Here is a 16,951-nt window from a genome sequence, read left to right as displayed (position 1 = left end):
TTGGATTATTACATCGAGCTTCAAAGTTTTGAACTATTATAGTATTATTTCTGTCCTAAAAATATAAGACTTTCTTACTTGTCTTTTTTTTTTTTTTTTGTTACTTTTTAAAGAGGTGCAATATAAGGACTTTCCAGAAGATCACTCATCCTAATATTTATATATGACTCCTTTTAAATTATAATCAATTACCAACAAATTTAATACCAAAATAAACTTTTTTCCAACAAATTTAAAACCAAAATCAACTTTTCTAATAGGTTTTTTTTTTTTTTTTTTTATAAAAAAAAAAGTCATATATTGAAGGGAAAATTGTACAAAGATAAACAATTTACGACGTCGTAGTGAGCAACTAAGAAGCAAATATCCGCCTGAAGAAAAAAAGCAGTTATAACATTGCAAGGGTTCAACACCATCGTCATCAGTGAGTTGAACGATGAGGATGACAGTGGAACCAAGCTACTCTCCAACTCCAACTCCCAAAGAAGAACTCGAATGGCTTCCACTTCCAAAACACCCTCTCTTCACCACCACAACCACCACCACCGCCACCACCACCACTACTTCCAGCAACGTTACCCGAAACCTACTTGCTTTTGACGAAATTAACAACCGTCTCTATTTCTGGGACTCCAACAATAACCGCCTCCATCGTCTTTCTCTTCGCCTCGGTGATCCCGGTCCTACTTCCGTTCTCGCCGCTTCTCCTTCTAAGGTTTTTCTCTCTTTCCGTTTGCAATTTTGAAATTAGGTTTTTGTAGAACTGGAAACTAGAAATGGAAGAAAATGTTGATTGATTGTTGTAATTTGTGGTGGATTTGAATAGGTTTTGCAAACGGATGTTGTGCTGGATTTTGATGTGAATAAAATCTCTATCAATAGGAATGGAACAGCGATACTCCTTTTTGGTTCTCAAAGACTCTGTGTTATGTATCTCTATGGACGCACTTCCAAGAAGGATGTAAATTTGATTTGTAGGTAGGTATAACATGAAATCACTCATTAGTGGTTTTTGATGAATTTGCTCTAGTTAAAGATATTTCGGTTTTTCGATAATATAAGTTGCTTGTTAAAAATGGCTTACTACAAATATATATATATATATATATATATATATATATATATATATATATATATATATATATATATATATCAATTACCATGATCAACATTATTCATAAGATTTTTTCAACTTATTGTCACAAGTTCTCCAAATATAGCTTATGAAAATACTAGTAGCTTGTAGCACATATAAAAACAATTTATCTTTATTTTATCTTTTGCTATAAAATTGCTTATGTAAGCTTATACATAAATGCTTATCATGATAAGCGCTTGTGCTATATGCTTCAAATACACTGTTTATCCAAATAGGCCTTAGTTTAAGTAGAAATGGAATGAAATGAAGGATTAAATAAGTAGAAATGAAATGGCTGTCACGAGTGTAATTATTGTGACACTGGAGTTATGAACTTTTCCTTACTATCTTAGAGAGTAGTCTTTACAGTTTTTTTTGCGGGATTTCTTTTTGCAGGACTATTACTGTTGGTTCTCAAACACATTCCATTGGAAACAATGATATTCCTGTATTGGAAGCCTTATGGCACCCTTACAGTGATACCCATTTGGGAGTTCTTTCTTCTGACTCAGTTTTTAGGTAAGCTTTTTATATTTAAATTCCTTTGTCTAAGCAAATGTTGGTGTGGGTTGTTGGTTATTTGTGCATGCCTTTGGTGTTATGCGTGAATCTTGGATGTTGGTTCAATGGGTCTTATCGATTAATGCTTGATCAGGAATTATATTGGAACGGGTTCAGAAGCAATAGGGAGTTAACATATGCTGAAATTTAATACCTTAGAGACCATGGATATGAGGGAGGAAAGATCAGTTTGATATTCTAATATTTCATTCATATGTGACAAAATATTCAAAGAATGTCCTACATTTATATTTGAAATCTTTTGAATAAGAATACCTGACATGCCCTCTAATTACATGAATCTATTCTGAAAAATATTCCACCCAACCATTGGCTTATATGTCCGATTGCTAAAGATTCTTTATGCTTATGTCTACTAGTTAAATTTTATCATCATATGTTAAAATATTTTTATTTTTTGGCTTTTGATTGGATTTCATACGTATAATGTTCATTAACCGTAAAAGATGGCCTCAAGGCCCCAACATTACATATACAGATGTCTTTTGTTTTGTTTATATCTCTTGATTGGATAGGAGGAAGATATTTGATTGACACTTATGTTTTCACATTCCTCTCTAATTGCAAACTCGTCTCTGTAGGCTTTTCAATCTGGCTCTGGATCCTTTGCAACCAGAGCAAGAATATTATTTACAGGCTGCAGGGTCTGGTAGATCCAAAAATGCATCATCAATGTGTCCAGTCGGGTTTTCTTTTGGGGGAGACCACTTGTGGGACAGGTTTAGTGTAAGTTCTGTGGATATTCTGTTTAACTAAATTTTGGATATTCTCATTTGACCATTTCCCCCCTCGTAATTCACATTCATCATCTCTCTGGTTTAAATCGGTCCTTTCATTTGTTATACATTTTTGTTTCCATTTTGTCCAAGAGATTGTTGCCTTAATTATGCATGTATCATGCTTTGGAAGTTAGTTTACTGTTGAAGATATTCCTAAATTTGTTGTATATGAACCATTTAAGAGCTTTCACTTAATTGTCTAAGCTTTTGAGAGAGCTGGTCATGGAGACATTGGCATGGTCTAGTCTCATTTGTTCCATGTATAAGTGACACTACCTAGTGGGAAAAGACTTCTGTTGTAATAATCTTCATGTTTAAAAACTTCATCATAGAAAGATTCATTGATCTTCGAGGTTACTTTGCTATCTATAAGTATTATTAGACTATATTTTAATCTCTGGCTGTTTAATTTTTCAGTTTTCAATATTTTTCTTTCTGTGCTATTGAACAGGTTTTTGTTGCATTCAGTGATGGGTCTATCTATGTAATTTGTCCTGTTGTTCCATTTGGAAGGTATTTTACTGGTCTTATTTTACCTATCTGCATTCTTTTTTGATATTTATTAATATGCCATGGATTATTTGATAAAAGATTGCTTTTCTACAGTCTCTTCATATGTGAATCGTTATTAGAAATATACAACGATGCTCATACATTTGGGCTAATGTCAGCCAACTCTGTAGCGGCTAGTAATTCAAAGTTGGCAATCTCCTGGCTAGAAGCAACATTTCCTGAGTTACAGAAGCAAGAAATTGAAGGAGACAGCCTGTCTTTGCTTAGAGCTCACGCTTATGCTGTATTTGACGCATCTCTTGTCTTGCAGGTATACTTATATTCCAAGTTAGACTCTTGTCATCTGCAGTATAATTAGATGGAAAATTTCCTTTCAACAGTATGTAGTTGCATTGTCTAAGTAATAATATGACTATACTTTATGCTTTTATTTTCTAGGGACCTCTGCGAAGAGTAGGTCAGAGTGGAAATGAAGATTCAGTTGGTCGTAGTGCTGAATGTGAGGGCCGTGCAGTTAGTTTTCTCTACAATTCAGTCAGCAAAGACTCTATCTTGGTGACTGCCTGGAGTGGTGGGCAATTGCAGATAGATGCTCTAGCTGATGAAATCCAACCTGTTTGGAGTGTTGGTAGTCCACCCCGTCTTCGTCTTGATTCCCACGACAAAATTCTTGGCCTTGCTATGATTTGTGAGTCAATTGCAAGCAGCCGTCTAGAGAAGCTTGATCATAATGCCTGGTTGGGTAATCCACCCCCTCTGCTGAGACTGGCTATTGTTGATTTGGCTCTGCCACGAAGAGCAGAAAGCGGTTATAATATTTCATTGTTCATTGATACACTTATGCCAGAGAGAATATATTCCCTCCACGATGGAGGGATCGACTCAATATTGTTGCATTTTCTTCCATTTACAAGTCAGACAAATGGAAAGGATGATACAATGAGAACACCTTCTGTGCATCCTGTTCTAAATACTTGCCAGAGTGGACGCACTGCAGAGCCTTCACTTTGTGGTTTCGTGTCATTGTCTGATTCATTTGGATATTCCTGGATTGTAGCTGTTACTCTTTCTCAAGAATGTGTTGTGCTTGAGATGAAAACTTGGAACCTCTTGCTTCCGTTAAGCATTGATATGGAGAAGGAACGCATTCAATCAGCGGGGCAATTAAATGATAGAGAGATACAACCAATAATTAGCAAAGAACTGCTTAGTGGGCCCAAGGAAGTACTTGTGCCTTGGGCCTCTCAAAGTTTACGTTCAGTTGCAGCTGATTCAATTGAAGGCCGATCAACATTGCATCAGTATTTCAAGTTATTTCATGAAACTTACGTGGAATATGCACATAAGGTAGGATTACAATATCATCCCAGCTTTTGCTGTTGGTTTAATTATGTTTCCTCATTCTGACCCAGCATATTTTTTTTATAATATTGCTAAAACTGGGCATCATGAAATCACCATCTTATTTTCTTTTCTTTTGCACGAATTTGCTCGTAGTTTTATTTGAAATTTCAAAAAAAAAATTCTCTAATAAGATATGGCCTAAGCTGAAGTAATAATCTTGGGCCAAAAGATTTATTAATATCTGTAGTCTGTACAGAAGGCTTATTGTAGTTTACAAAATTGACCATAGTTTCTTTCAAATCAGGAAATTTATTCATGAGAAAAAGACTAAATATAGAGTTGCAGAGATGGGAATTTTATAATATACGAGTAGTTACACATTACAAGATGTAATCAGAAATACAAGCTTTGGAGAGAAAATTCGGGTAGATCCAAATATACAAAAAAGATGGTAGAGTGTGTATAGTCTTGGATAGTTTGGGCATGTGTGAAGACTTGTGGAAGCACTATAAGGAGGGAGGGTTGACTAGATTGAGAATAGTCCGATAGTTAGAGGGAGACCAAAGAAAACTACTTACCAAAACACCAGAGATTTAGAGGCTAACTAGGCTATCTTTAGATTCAATACGTGGTAGGATTTTATAGCATTGATTGATGTAGTCGACCACACTTGATGAGAAAAAGGTTATTGATGACCACTTGTGTAATATCTGTGATTGAGAATGATAGAAACGTGGATCATAAAGTGGGCCTTGACCTTGGGCCCAAACCAAAAGAGATGTTTAGAGAAAGCAAGGGAAATTCATAGAGAATAATGACGTGGCCAAGTGATTCATGATGTGCATGGGTTTATAGCTATATAAGTGGTGTCAGTGAGATAGATTAATGATCTTGGAATTCTGTTATTTGTATGGAATCACTTGTTAGTGATTTGGAGCACTTAGTGCTTTGGGGCTAGTAGAATCTCTCTGCTAGTTTGTTACTTTGTTTGTTATTCTGTTTTACTCATTTTCCATTATCAAATCCTTGTAATTGTTACTCTGCTTCTTTAATACAATTACACTTTTTCCATCTCAATCCATTTACATTTCCTTTTTGAGATTACTGTTCTATCAGAGAACATCTCTTTAGAATATATTAGAGGTGGTGTATCATTGACAAATTATTTGAATTAGGTAATTCATTAAAAGTTAACCCATTAGCTTTATATCTAAATGGCATTATACAAGAATAATTTTGAATGAAGTTATCCCTTTTGAAAATAACAGTTGGCTTTTCATTGCATATTCTTACCTACTAGGTGCACCTGGAACTCAAGCATCACGCACCTCAGTTGAAGAAAATCATTAATGACCAACATACTCGATTAGGTGAAGCACGGCAGAAACTTTTGAAAGTTGAGGAGAAAGAGTCTATATTACAGAAAAGAATTGATCGTGCAATTCAAATGCACAGTTCTTTGGAAGAACGCTTACAACAATTAAGGAAATTACCTGGTGCTCACAAAAAACCACTATCCAGAGCAGAACGACAGTTTAAGTCTGAACTTGGTAATGGATACTTTGATCCCTTACTTTAGTATTTGTCTGACTGTTAATAAAGATTTTAATAACTTATTTTTAAACAAAAGCTTTTAGCGTTTAAACAAAAAAATTAGTACTCATGCTTTTCATGATGATAAAAATTTTAATAACTTATTTTTAAACAAAAGCTTTTAGCATTTAAACAAAAAATTAGTACTCATGCTTTTCATGTGAACTCCTCCCGGACCTTGATTAGTCCAGTCTCTCCTTTTCCTTTTCCTATCCTATACCCATTCCTGTCTCTGCATTTATCAAATTGTAATCTCTATCTACTGAAAGAATTTTAGAAGTACTTAATCACACTCTCATACTTTTTCCAGACCAATTCAAGGAAGTTGAGTTGGATGCCTTGCATTCTTCTGTTGAGGCGGTAAGTGCAAGGATGAGAAGGCACATGCAAGCTTCAAAAGCTAGTCAACAACAAAAGAAAATACCAGGGAAGAAAATTAGTGCTGGAGATGATCAGATATCAATACTCAAATCATCGCTTGAAAAACTTTCACTTGTAAATACTGAAAATTCAAAGAAAGTTAAGCTTGTTGAGTCTACGTTGAGCAACAAAGAAAAAATTGGCGGGGAATCAAGTCTGCCTATGCTTAAAAACTGTTAGTCTTTACTATCTGTGGCACCGGGTGTGGTTCTGTATTAAGCTCCTATTGTTTGTAGTCTTACCATTTTTGTCACCCCAATGTACTTCGCCAAAGTTTAACTGTTTCGCGGAAAGAGAAGTTGGAAGTACAGTAATCACATTTCTTGACATTATAATATAGTTTCATGTCAATGTCAAAAGGAAAAAGAAGTTGCCATATTTGTTTGCTGTATTGTATCTGTAGCTAACTTCATTTTCAATTGTCAGCATCAGAGAAGAAATTCCAGGATGCCTTGGTAATTACTTTTTTGAAATGCAATGTGCACACGTGCCTTTCAATTGCCCTCTCGGAGTCTATAACTGCCAAAAACATTGTACCTGGATTTGTTTACTGTATTGTGTATGTGCTGCAAACGTGTCTACGCAGTGAACAATTTCTTTCAACTTTTCACTATGCAGCATTAGGATATTGTCAAAAATTAAAAAGAGAACACACCCAATAACTTGTGTTATCAAAGCAAGGGTTGTCATTTTAGTGATCAAATTCATCAGTAGCTAGCTGTAAGGGTAATTGCTCTATTTGTTCAATTTATGCTATCCGACTAGAACAATCTAAACTATCATAGAAGTTTCTTTCAACTTAGCCAAAGTCTTGAATTCGAATTTGAGCTTAGACATACAACAACGTTGAAATTCTTAGGGTTAGCTTACCGTCCACTTGGGTTCCACAAGGTCCGAACAAAGTTTCCACTGTTGTATTGGATTTATCCTTTTTTTAGCTAAAAAATGTGTTGTTGTTTTCAATCTACGGCTCTATGCGGATATTGTTGGATTAATTATTTGTTGATTTGTGGAATAGGGATTAGGTGACTTCTGAGAGGGAAGTTATGGTGACTTTATAGCATGTTTGGACTTTGGATGCAAGAATGCTGAGGTGAATTAATTTTTTGGGGAAAATTAAATTGTTCTATCTAAATTTCATTTTTGGACGATTATTTTGAAGAATTTTTAAAATGATAGGAATTTATAAAGTATTTGTCCAAACTAAGTTTAAGGAATTTAAAATAACATTTAAAAGCTAAGTATTTGAAATTTATTCCTCCCATATGTTTCAAAATTATTAAATTGATCCCTTTAAACTTTTTAAAATTGCAAATTGGCCCCTAATTTTTTTCAAATTGGTCCTACTTTTAAAATTTTAATTTTGACCTAAAACTTTTTAAATTTATAAAAGTGACAAAAAATTCACAGTAAAATTTTCTATTACTCTATCCAATCACATACATTTGAAAATGAAGATAATTGCTTAAAAACTTAAATCTTATAAAATTTCTAATTACTCTATCAAAACACACTTTGTGTATTTTTGAGTGATTTACGTGGGAGAAAGATGAAAGAGAAATAGTAGTTAAAATGAGTGAGAATATGTAATATATAATACGTAAGAGAGATAAAGAGAAAGTATTGGTGACTTTTCCTCCGAGTCACACAATCCCAACCCGGTTTTGTTTCTTGTAGTGTAAGTGGCTAATTCTAAAATAAAAATAAATAAATTATTGTAACAGTTCATAAGAATTGTGCCAATATAATAATTTCATCAAATAACTATGCTACCTTGGATGTATTTGAATTATGTCAAAATTCTTGTAAACATTACTGGTAGATAAATTTTTATTGATTATGTATTATTTATATATATATAATCAACTTGAACAACTTAAACTGATCTATACTTTCAGTTCTCTTTTTGCCTTCCTGTATCTGCTGTGTTCCCAATTCCAATGCTTGATCTGGTTTCTTCTCTCCGTTTCAGTATAATAGGGTACCTCTTCAGTGTCCTAGTTGTTGGAAAAAACACCACCTTATCTTCTTCAGCAGGAACCCAACTGCCATGGAATTGAAAACCAAATATTAGTGATTTAAGAGACAAAACAATGATTTATGTTTGATTATATTCATGAAATAACTCTTAACACCTTAACAAGCAAAATGTTTGTACCTGAAGCGAGTCACCATGCGATGAAGGAAGACCGAAAGTACAACTCTGGCTAGCTCATAGCCAGGGCACAACCTCGGTCCTCCTCCAAATGGTGTAAATACATTCACAGGGCTTGGTACAGCTTCTGAGTTATTATTACTCTGTTCAATTTTGATCAAAAGTCATAATAAGAAACCGAGGAAAGCGACTCAACATAACATTAATTGGATAAGTAATCTAATAAAAAATATGATGCATGTATGTACCTGCCATCTCCATGGATTGAAGGTGCGGGCTTCTTTGAAATGTTCAGCATTCAAATGCACAGCACGAAATGATGCAATCACCTTCCATCCTTTAGGAATAGTGTAACCTATTATTGCAAAGTGGGGCATTGTAAATTGACATATACTTTGTCTATTATATGATAGTATAATCGGTGAATTCTTCGGTACACAGTTTATTTGAATATGTACCGGTACACTGTTAAAGTGAATAATTCTGATAGGTTCACAAATAGTCCATAAACTTTAATTTTCGTTTATTACCTTTTATGTCGATGTCTGTTGTTGCTCTCCTAAATACTGCACCAATTATGTTTGCCACTCTTAAAGTCTCATTCACAATCTGTATATTACAATCGGTTAAGAAAATGGGAAATGATAATTGATTGTATTGGTACATGAATGATATTGTTAATTAACATATTGAGATGCATTATGTATTCATGTGTATGTTTGAATTTTGGATTAGTAGTGAATTTGACAGAATCACGTTAAAATTTCAACAAATCGCGGTGTTACAATAGTTACAACAAACATAGTGAAGTACAAAACATGTTCATATTATATATGACTTACGCATTGAGTAAATGCCATTGACTTGTAATCTGTCCATTCCAGTGGTGCCTCTGGCTCACTCCTTGCTCTAATTTGCTCATGCTCTTCCTGCAAGATAACAATATTCAAGTCTCAAATAATGTTTCCCTTGTGCCGACGAGAACAACTATACTAATGCAAACATACATACACATACACATGATTTGTGGTGATGTGCCCGTAAATTTTTTTATATTAACCGTGCATAATAATTAAATTCTTTTGAATACCGGAATTGTTGAGAAATAATATAATGTAAAGAGTACACCATAACATTGTAAGGTTCAAATTTGATCTATGAGTTAAACATTTGGTGTGCCGCTGACTTTTTTTTACTTTCGTCAAGACTTTGACTTCAACTATAAACCTTTATTCCTTAACTTATTTCACCTTTTAGTAGAAATCAGTTGAATTACCCTTCTCATCCACCGCGGACCATCTTCATAGGTGATCCTGATCCAGAATAGTCAGGGAAATCAGAGCTCCACTATTTTCAACAGAAGAGGTCCAACCAAAGAGAATAAATGTTGCACAAACCAAGTACCACTACTACTCCTACTTTCTGCAATGTGCTGAAGTGTGTACAGAACAATGCAGGGTTGCAACTTGCAAGGGTATTTTTGTCTATTTATCACAAGGACAAATGATCTGATCAAAAGACACATCACACATGCAACACGAAGCGTGCGCCAAGGATGTAATAATTTCAACACTTACTTTACTTCAAACCCTGATTGTCTCTCCTATAATTTGTTCTTAGTCGGTATATTCATAATGCATGTGTACTTTTCTATCATGTTTCCACATGCGGATACAATTAATGTTTGATTTACAGCCTAAAAAAAAAGTGTAAATATTCATTGTAAAAGTACATGGGCAGTAACAAGATACTGTGACACAAATTGTAGATATTTGAGTCTCTTAACCATTTGATCCTGGGTTCAATTGCTGATCGGTGCATATGGAGAATTATTTGTTGGGAGAAGTCAGCTCCTTAAATAGATCTCAATTACCTCGAAGGGATTAGCGCGCAAAGGATGACTTTGGTTTTTTAAAAAATATATATGGGCAGTGAAAGCAAAAAATAGAAAATTGAGCTCAACCCAAATAGAAAGGAGGGAATTGGTTGTGTCATAAAATGACAACAAAAATTGATTGTGGCTCTGAGAAAGAATAGTGAATACGAAGAATAATAAAGAAAAAGTCACTAGTGAAATGATGAATATTACCACCATCACAAAGGACTCTATCTGATCACCTACAAGCTACTTATCTACCCCTCCCAATCCTCTTTTGGCTGCCTCTAAGCCAAGCCAATGCATGAGTTTTTTAAATCGGATCTATTTAAAGCGCACAAAACAACAAAACCAACTCAACTCTTTTACAAATTTTAAAGATTGCTTAGAGGTACATTTTTAAATTTTTCACCAATGAAATTTTAATGTTGAAAGTAGTAGTGTATGAGTCAATTTCTTAACAACCGTTGATGGCTTCAAAACAAAAATAAATAAAACTTCTTTTCGATTAATTACGTAAATACTACTTCATAGTTTTTTTTTTTTTTTTGACAAGAAAATACTACTTCATAGTTAAACCATTTTTAGAAGAGGTTCTTAATTTCTTTTTCTTACCTTATCATGGCCGCCATAAAAAAGCTAATTGTAGCGCGGATTTGGTGACCTATCAGGTCATTCATTATGCTCTATTTTATATGGTTTCTTTCGGTTGCTAATCTTATTAAACGATCTTTTACGCAACGACTGCAATAGTCTTCCTCCTATTTGCCTAATGCGCTAATATAATGTTTCTGTTATAAAATTTGATTTTACGTAAATATGATGATAATAATAAATAAAATCTAATTTAATTTTCAACAATGGAGTATTAAGTTTTTTAAAAAAAAACAATAAGAGTTTAATGGACATATCGTCAATATAAAATAGTTATGTCACACAATTAGTTTCAAAATAATCATACAAGAGTGGAGTGATGTGGTAAATTAGGGGACTTTTCTTAGATGTCTTGTGTAAAACTATTTTACACTTATTGCGCATAACCTTTAAATCCAAATAATAAACATGGAAACTACATGAGCACAAAAGTCAATCCGAGGTTAAGGTGCAGAGCAAAGAGTGGAGAGGATGAGATAAGGAAAACGAGGTTTCAAAGAAAGCATGACCACACGGAGGATATTGGAATATTGTGGATTATGTATGGATCAGATGGTCATGGATATCGACATGGGTGGTGGGGTTTCTATCACCCACAACCATACACTCTAAACCCCATATAAATCATCATTTCATCAAAATATTTTTATACTATGTATCAACCAAAATAGTAAGAAAAAAGACAAAAGAATGTTCTTACAATGAAAAGTAAACACGATGCACGTGTTGTGTGTGATGTCCATGTAGGAGCCAAGTAGGGTAATAAATTTGGATTGAGGTCAAATTAACTAGAAAGAATCCTAATTTGATCTTAACAAAAACAAGGTAAAACAACTCGTTTAGTGGTGATTAGCGTTGGATTTCGTATGGAAGATCACAGTTCGATCCTTCGCAATTGTGATTGGGAGAAGATGAAATCACTTGATGTCTGAACTGACCCCGAATCAAATTAGGTGGTCCAATGAGTTGAATACTGATGGTGAAAAAAAAAGGGTAAAAACACTCTAATATTCTAAAATTTTGTTATTTTTCTAAAAATAATTGTTGACCAAACTTTAAAAGTTACTTCTTGATTTTGATGAAAAAGTGAAAATTTCGGAATTTTAAACTCCGGTCCGATGGCTATATTTATTTTAAGAATTGGGGTGATGATAAAGAAAATATTGTGTGTTAAAGTATTTTGAATTAATTATACAAATAACACAAACAAAATCGAATAAGGGGAGTAGAAAATTACATGATCTGATGATAAATATTGAAATAGAAGAAAGTATTTGTACCTTGAGTTGTGCCAAGGCTAAAGGAGTCTCAGTGAGGAACTTGATAGCAAGAGTCATTATAGTAGAAGTTGTTTCATAACCAGCTATTAGCAAAGCCAACATAAAATCCACTATTTGCTCATCCAATAATTGTTCACCAGATGCCAACAATGCTCCAAGAATGTCATTCTTTTTCTCTTGGCTTATATCACTCTCTTTTCTTCTCTGCCTCACTACTAGTGTCAATGCCTCTGCCACCTTCGTTCTTGCCTGAAAATAAATAATTTAATTTATATACATCGTCCATTTATATATATATATATATATATGCATTTAATCATATTTATTCGTTGCACTATTTCTTTTTTGTACATAAACAAAATAATAAATATTACTGAAACTGACATACAACTACGACATTATGCCTTCTAACTTAACAATATTAGTATTAAAATATTACTTTCACTAGTTTTTTAAATATCTAATTTTATATTTCCTGTGTTAAAATGTGATTGAACAGTGTACAAATTTTAGAAAAATATTTTTAACCATGATTTCGGCTAAAAATATTTTCCGATGACTAATTTACGTTGAATAGTTCTATCGACCATTTTTAGTGAGGTCTCTTTCATTTGCATAAACTCAAGAATAGGTGATGTTGATAAGTTTTGTTAAGGTTATTGTGCATATGGATTAATTAAGATAAAAAAAAATAAATAAGGAAAAATAAAATGAAGGTGCATGAACCTTGATGGCTTTGCGGTAGGTGGCAGAGAAAAGAGGAAAAGGAAGAGTGAAAAAGCCGTTAATGACAAGCATGTACTCTTTTCTTAAATTCTCAGTCCATTCATCTGGATCAAAGCTCATCAGTTGTTTCACTGTTAGCTCAAATGTTATCTGAAACAAAACAAATATCCATATCATCAACATCATCATCAAGATGCACATTTTTTATAAGGCAATAAAAAAATAAGGTGAATTATTTGTACACATCTTATTTAAATATGTATTCGTATACCGTTGTATTGGATAATTCTAATAGATTTATAAATAGTATTTATTAATTTTTCGACACGTACACTAGAATTATCCACTTTAACGGTATATCAGTGTACTAGAATGTTCACTAAAAAATAATACTGGATCTGGACCCTCGATCTCCAGTCTCTTCTCTCATGTTATTCATCGTACCCTCATCTCATTCATTCACTCATCTTTTTCTCTCTCTTGCACTATTCATTTTTCTTTTGTTGATCAACAACAGTTGAATTAGAAAAATGAAAGAGCATTAAGCACAAAGTGCATACAATATATGATATATGAGAGGATCCAATTCCAATAATCTTAATAGCAGTGTCTATTACTTAAGGAAGGAAACAAGAGAAAGAAAAAAAAAAAAAAAAGGACATCTCTTTTTTAAAATATTTTATCATATTCATACATATGCATGCTATATATATATATGATGATGACCTAATGTTCTACTACAATATATTCAGAATGATGATTATTCTCCTCCCCCCCTTGTAGCAGGAAAACCTTTTCAGTTAAGTTAACGTGATGCAAGGATTATGTGCAAGGGAATTGGACACATTATATTGAACCATGGAATCTGAGTCATCATTTACATCAACATCACAATCACATGCCAACCCATAGTAATAATTAGGATATTTACTAACCAACCCAAAAATTCATTATCTGCATTAAAATTATTTTCAAAATATAATTAGGTACATGAATGAAAAAATACAGACAATTGGACAAAAGACTTACTGTATATCAAATATGCACACTAATCCAAATTAAATCCTTTAAACTTTCAGTAGACAATTCAACAAAAGTACTCTGATTAACTTATCAGAAATGTTACCTAAACACAGTTTTTGAACATAAGTTGGACAAATATACTAATTTTCATTTTTTAATAATATATTATACTTACCGATTTGCGTGCATAGTCTTTTATGTTAAGATGTCGTATTTTTGTCAGCAAGAATATATTTAGATAACATGTCACTTAACTTATAGAATTAAAAAGTAAAAATTAAAGATATACTGTAGATAATAAAATAACAAATGAATTAGAGAGAAAGTTGGTCCTGGTCCACAACCTGCCCACCCCACACAACCCATATGATATGATGATAGCAAAACTGAGCTAAGACTCGAGCAATTCATGCCCGAGTTAACTCACTACACAACATGCTTAGCGTGTGTTTGGTTCTGCGGCGGAGAGAATTGATTTTGGCAGAATTGATTCTGTAAAATTGATTCTGGCCAAAATTGATTTTAAGCTGAAGTGGTTTATGTTTGGATATATTCATGAAAAAGTGAGTTGAACAAAAAATTTGAGTGTAAAAATCAATTCTAGAATCAGAAGCTACGATTTCTAGCTTCAAGTAGAATCAATTCTGGAGGCAGAATCAATTCTACTTTTGAGAAACCAAACAAGTCAGAATCAATTCTACACGTCCAGAATCAATTCTGGATGCTCCAGAATTGAAACCAAACATACACTTAACTTATTAGATAACTTAGGAAAGTTTACAAAAATTTACTATATTTCAATTTTAAGAAAACTAAATACATTATTTGGCTTAATACCATTTTGTGAAATTATTTCATCTATATTAAAATTTGACAATTTTGATTTTTCTATCAAATATCCAGTTTAAAATATGAGTTTAAAAGACTTACTATTAGTGTAAATTAATTTTACAATGACAATTAATAGAAATGATTCAACATATCATATCAAAAAAATAAAGTTAAGTGGCGTGACCGGTGGAAAACATGATTGTGATTAGTATACAATTATTTTACATTGTCGATGTATATTCATTTTTCTCTTAGAATATAGTGACACAGTATGTCAGTAAAACATATTTAAAAAGAGAAAAAAGAATATGCACTCACCATAGTTGTTTATTGAATGATCATGTAAAACTGTTTTACACGATCAATGCATCTTCATTAAACTCATTTAAAAATATGACATGTAAATCAAAACTCTGAGAAAATTTTAAATATAATCTACAAAATAGTAAAAGTAAGAAATGGTAACTGTAATTAAGCATAATTCAACAAAAAGAAACTGATTATTGAATTTATTTTTTTGAGAAAAGAAATTGAATGGAAAATTTAATCAACTAACTAACCTTCTTGGCCTCCTCCATGAGAAGAACCCGGTCGGACCAAGAATCCATATTGAGCCGGATAAGCCGGTCTATATGAAAGAGAAGATGATCCTTAATAATGGTAGAATTAGAGAAACTCATAGTAAGAGAATGCATTTTCTTGTGAAGAGAACCCTTCAAAAGAAGCAGCGAATGTTTTCCTAGAAGGTTCGATATCGAACCGGGGTAGCTACTTTCAAAAAGCTTCTCATTCATAAGAATAAACCGGTTCGTTTCCGGGTCAGCCGAGAAAACAGTCGGTTCACCAAAAACATGACTAGTGAAAATTGAACCGTACCGGTTCACTCGCTTGTCGATGAAAGGTTCAGGATTGTCGCTCTTGTATGCTGATATCATCTGTAACGTTTCTCCGATGAAAGGTAAACCGAGACTCCCCGGCGGTAGCCGAAGTTTCGCGTAACGGATTTTTCTGAGGAGGAAGAGAAAGACAAGGAAGATGATGAAGAAGAGAAAATAAGCCATTGTAGTATATTAAAAGAATTATTGTTTGTGATATTTATATATGTATGTGTTTGTTTGTGTATAATACTAGTATTTGTTTTTTGATTGAAAATGATAAATAAATAAATAAAATAGAGGGAGAGAAAAAGAAGGGAGGGATATTGAAATGTGAAGGAAGGAAGGAAGGAGCATTAATGGAGGGAGAAGAGGCACACGAGTGGGTGGGGGTACCTATGCTCTACAAGAAGAAAACGATGTGTGGGAAGAAATAAATGTTTAGATATTTTAGAATCTCTCTCTCTCTCTCTCTCACTCTTCTCATCTTTCTTTCACTCTAAAATACTTTTACTATTAGCAAAATGCTAAACAATTATCCCGTAATGAACTAAATATAATAATATGATATTGAAGTTGGTGTGATCAACGCATCAAAAGTTTAAAAGTATATTATTTTTAATTTAAAAATTTTGTTTTTGGGTTTCTTAACCGGTGCATCGGGACACCGGTTAACATGACCCTTACTTTTATCATGATATTTATTTATAACTAAATATTAGTGATGCTATATATAATAAAATACTCTCTCCGATCCTTTTTATAAGGAAGACTTTGAAAAAATCACATAGACCAATAAAACACATTTAACATAGTTATTTTCATTTAATACTCTTATAAATTTAAATTTATTCCATGTATACCCTTATTTAATTACTCTTTATTTAACTAACTTACTTATTTTTAAATTCTCTCTCATAATAAATAAGGGCATAAGTGAAATTGAACATTTAAAACATTTGAAAATTAGTCAAAGTTTCTTATAAAAATGACCAAATTTTTTGCCCTAAGTGTTACTTATAAAAAGGACCGGAGGGAGTATTTAGTTTTTATAATTATAGTAGGATGATTTATTGATTATACAATGAATTGATAATAATTTCTTTTAAAATTCTTCGTAGCATGATATATTGTCTAGATACATTACTTATACAATGAATTT

At 32.8% G+C, this 16,951-nt stretch overlaps 2 protein-coding genes across 2 annotated transcripts; one reads left to right on the top strand and one right to left on the bottom strand.

Annotated features, from left to right (window-relative positions):
• The first annotated feature begins 305 nt into the window (after positions 1-305).
• Positions 306-6,875, top strand: LOC123894764 (nuclear pore complex protein NUP88). The gene is made up of 9 exons (XM_045944839.1): positions 306-715; positions 827-978; positions 1,535-1,657; positions 2,302-2,446; positions 2,951-3,012; positions 3,106-3,322; positions 3,451-4,359; positions 5,657-5,906; positions 6,260-6,875. The coding sequence occupies exons 1-9, from the start codon at positions 437-439 to the stop codon at positions 6,547-6,549; spliced, it is 2,427 nt and encodes an 808-aa protein (XP_045800795.1). The 5' UTR covers positions 306-436; the 3' UTR covers positions 6,550-6,875.
• A 1,181-nt stretch (positions 6,876-8,056) lies between these two features.
• Positions 8,057-16,318, bottom strand: LOC123894763 (cytochrome P450 90A1-like). The gene is made up of 8 exons (XM_045944838.1): positions 15,475-16,318; positions 13,061-13,210; positions 12,335-12,583; positions 9,367-9,453; positions 9,055-9,133; positions 8,773-8,879; positions 8,528-8,667; positions 8,057-8,414 (listed from the first exon to the last, which is right to left on the bottom strand). Exons 1-8 carry the CDS (start codon positions 15,973-15,975, stop codon positions 8,264-8,266), a joined length of 1,464 nt encoding a protein of 487 aa, XP_045800794.1. The 5' UTR covers positions 15,976-16,318; the 3' UTR covers positions 8,057-8,263.
• Between the last annotated feature and the right edge of the window lie 633 nt (positions 16,319-16,951).

The sequence above is a fragment of the Trifolium pratense genome, linkage group LG7, assembly GCF_020283565.1.
Source record: "Trifolium pratense cultivar HEN17-A07 linkage group LG7, ARS_RC_1.1, whole genome shotgun sequence".
Classification (NCBI taxonomy): Eukaryota; Viridiplantae; Streptophyta; class Magnoliopsida; order Fabales; family Fabaceae; genus Trifolium; species Trifolium pratense.
The sequence above is the reverse complement of the archived record's forward strand: the minus strand, read 5'-3'. Positions and strand labels throughout refer to the sequence as shown.

Excerpts from the sequence above, each read along its gene's own strand:
- LOC123894764 (XM_045944839.1), top strand. The coding sequence starts at position 437 with ATGAGGATGACAGTGGAACCAAGCTACTCTCCAACTCCAACTCCCAAA. Across the intron at positions 716-826 it reads TCGCCGCTTCTCCTTCTAAG|GTTTTGCAAACGGATGTTGT; the intron begins GTTTTTCTCTCT and ends GGATTTGAATAG. Across the intron at positions 1,658-2,301 it reads TCTTCTGACTCAGTTTTTAG|GCTTTTCAATCTGGCTCTGG; the intron begins GTAAGCTTTTTA and ends TCGTCTCTGTAG.
- LOC123894763 (XM_045944838.1), bottom strand. The coding sequence starts at position 15,975 with ATGGCTTATTTTCTCTTCTTCATCATCTTCCTTGTCTTTCTCTTCCTC. Across the intron at positions 13,211-15,474 it reads TCATGGAGGAGGCCAAGAAG|ATAACATTTGAGCTAACAGT; the intron begins GTTAGTTAGTTG and ends GTTTTGTTTCAG. Across the intron at positions 12,584-13,060 it reads CCTACCGCAAAGCCATCAAG|GCAAGAACGAAGGTGGCAGA; the intron begins GTTCATGCACCT and ends ATTTATTTTCAG.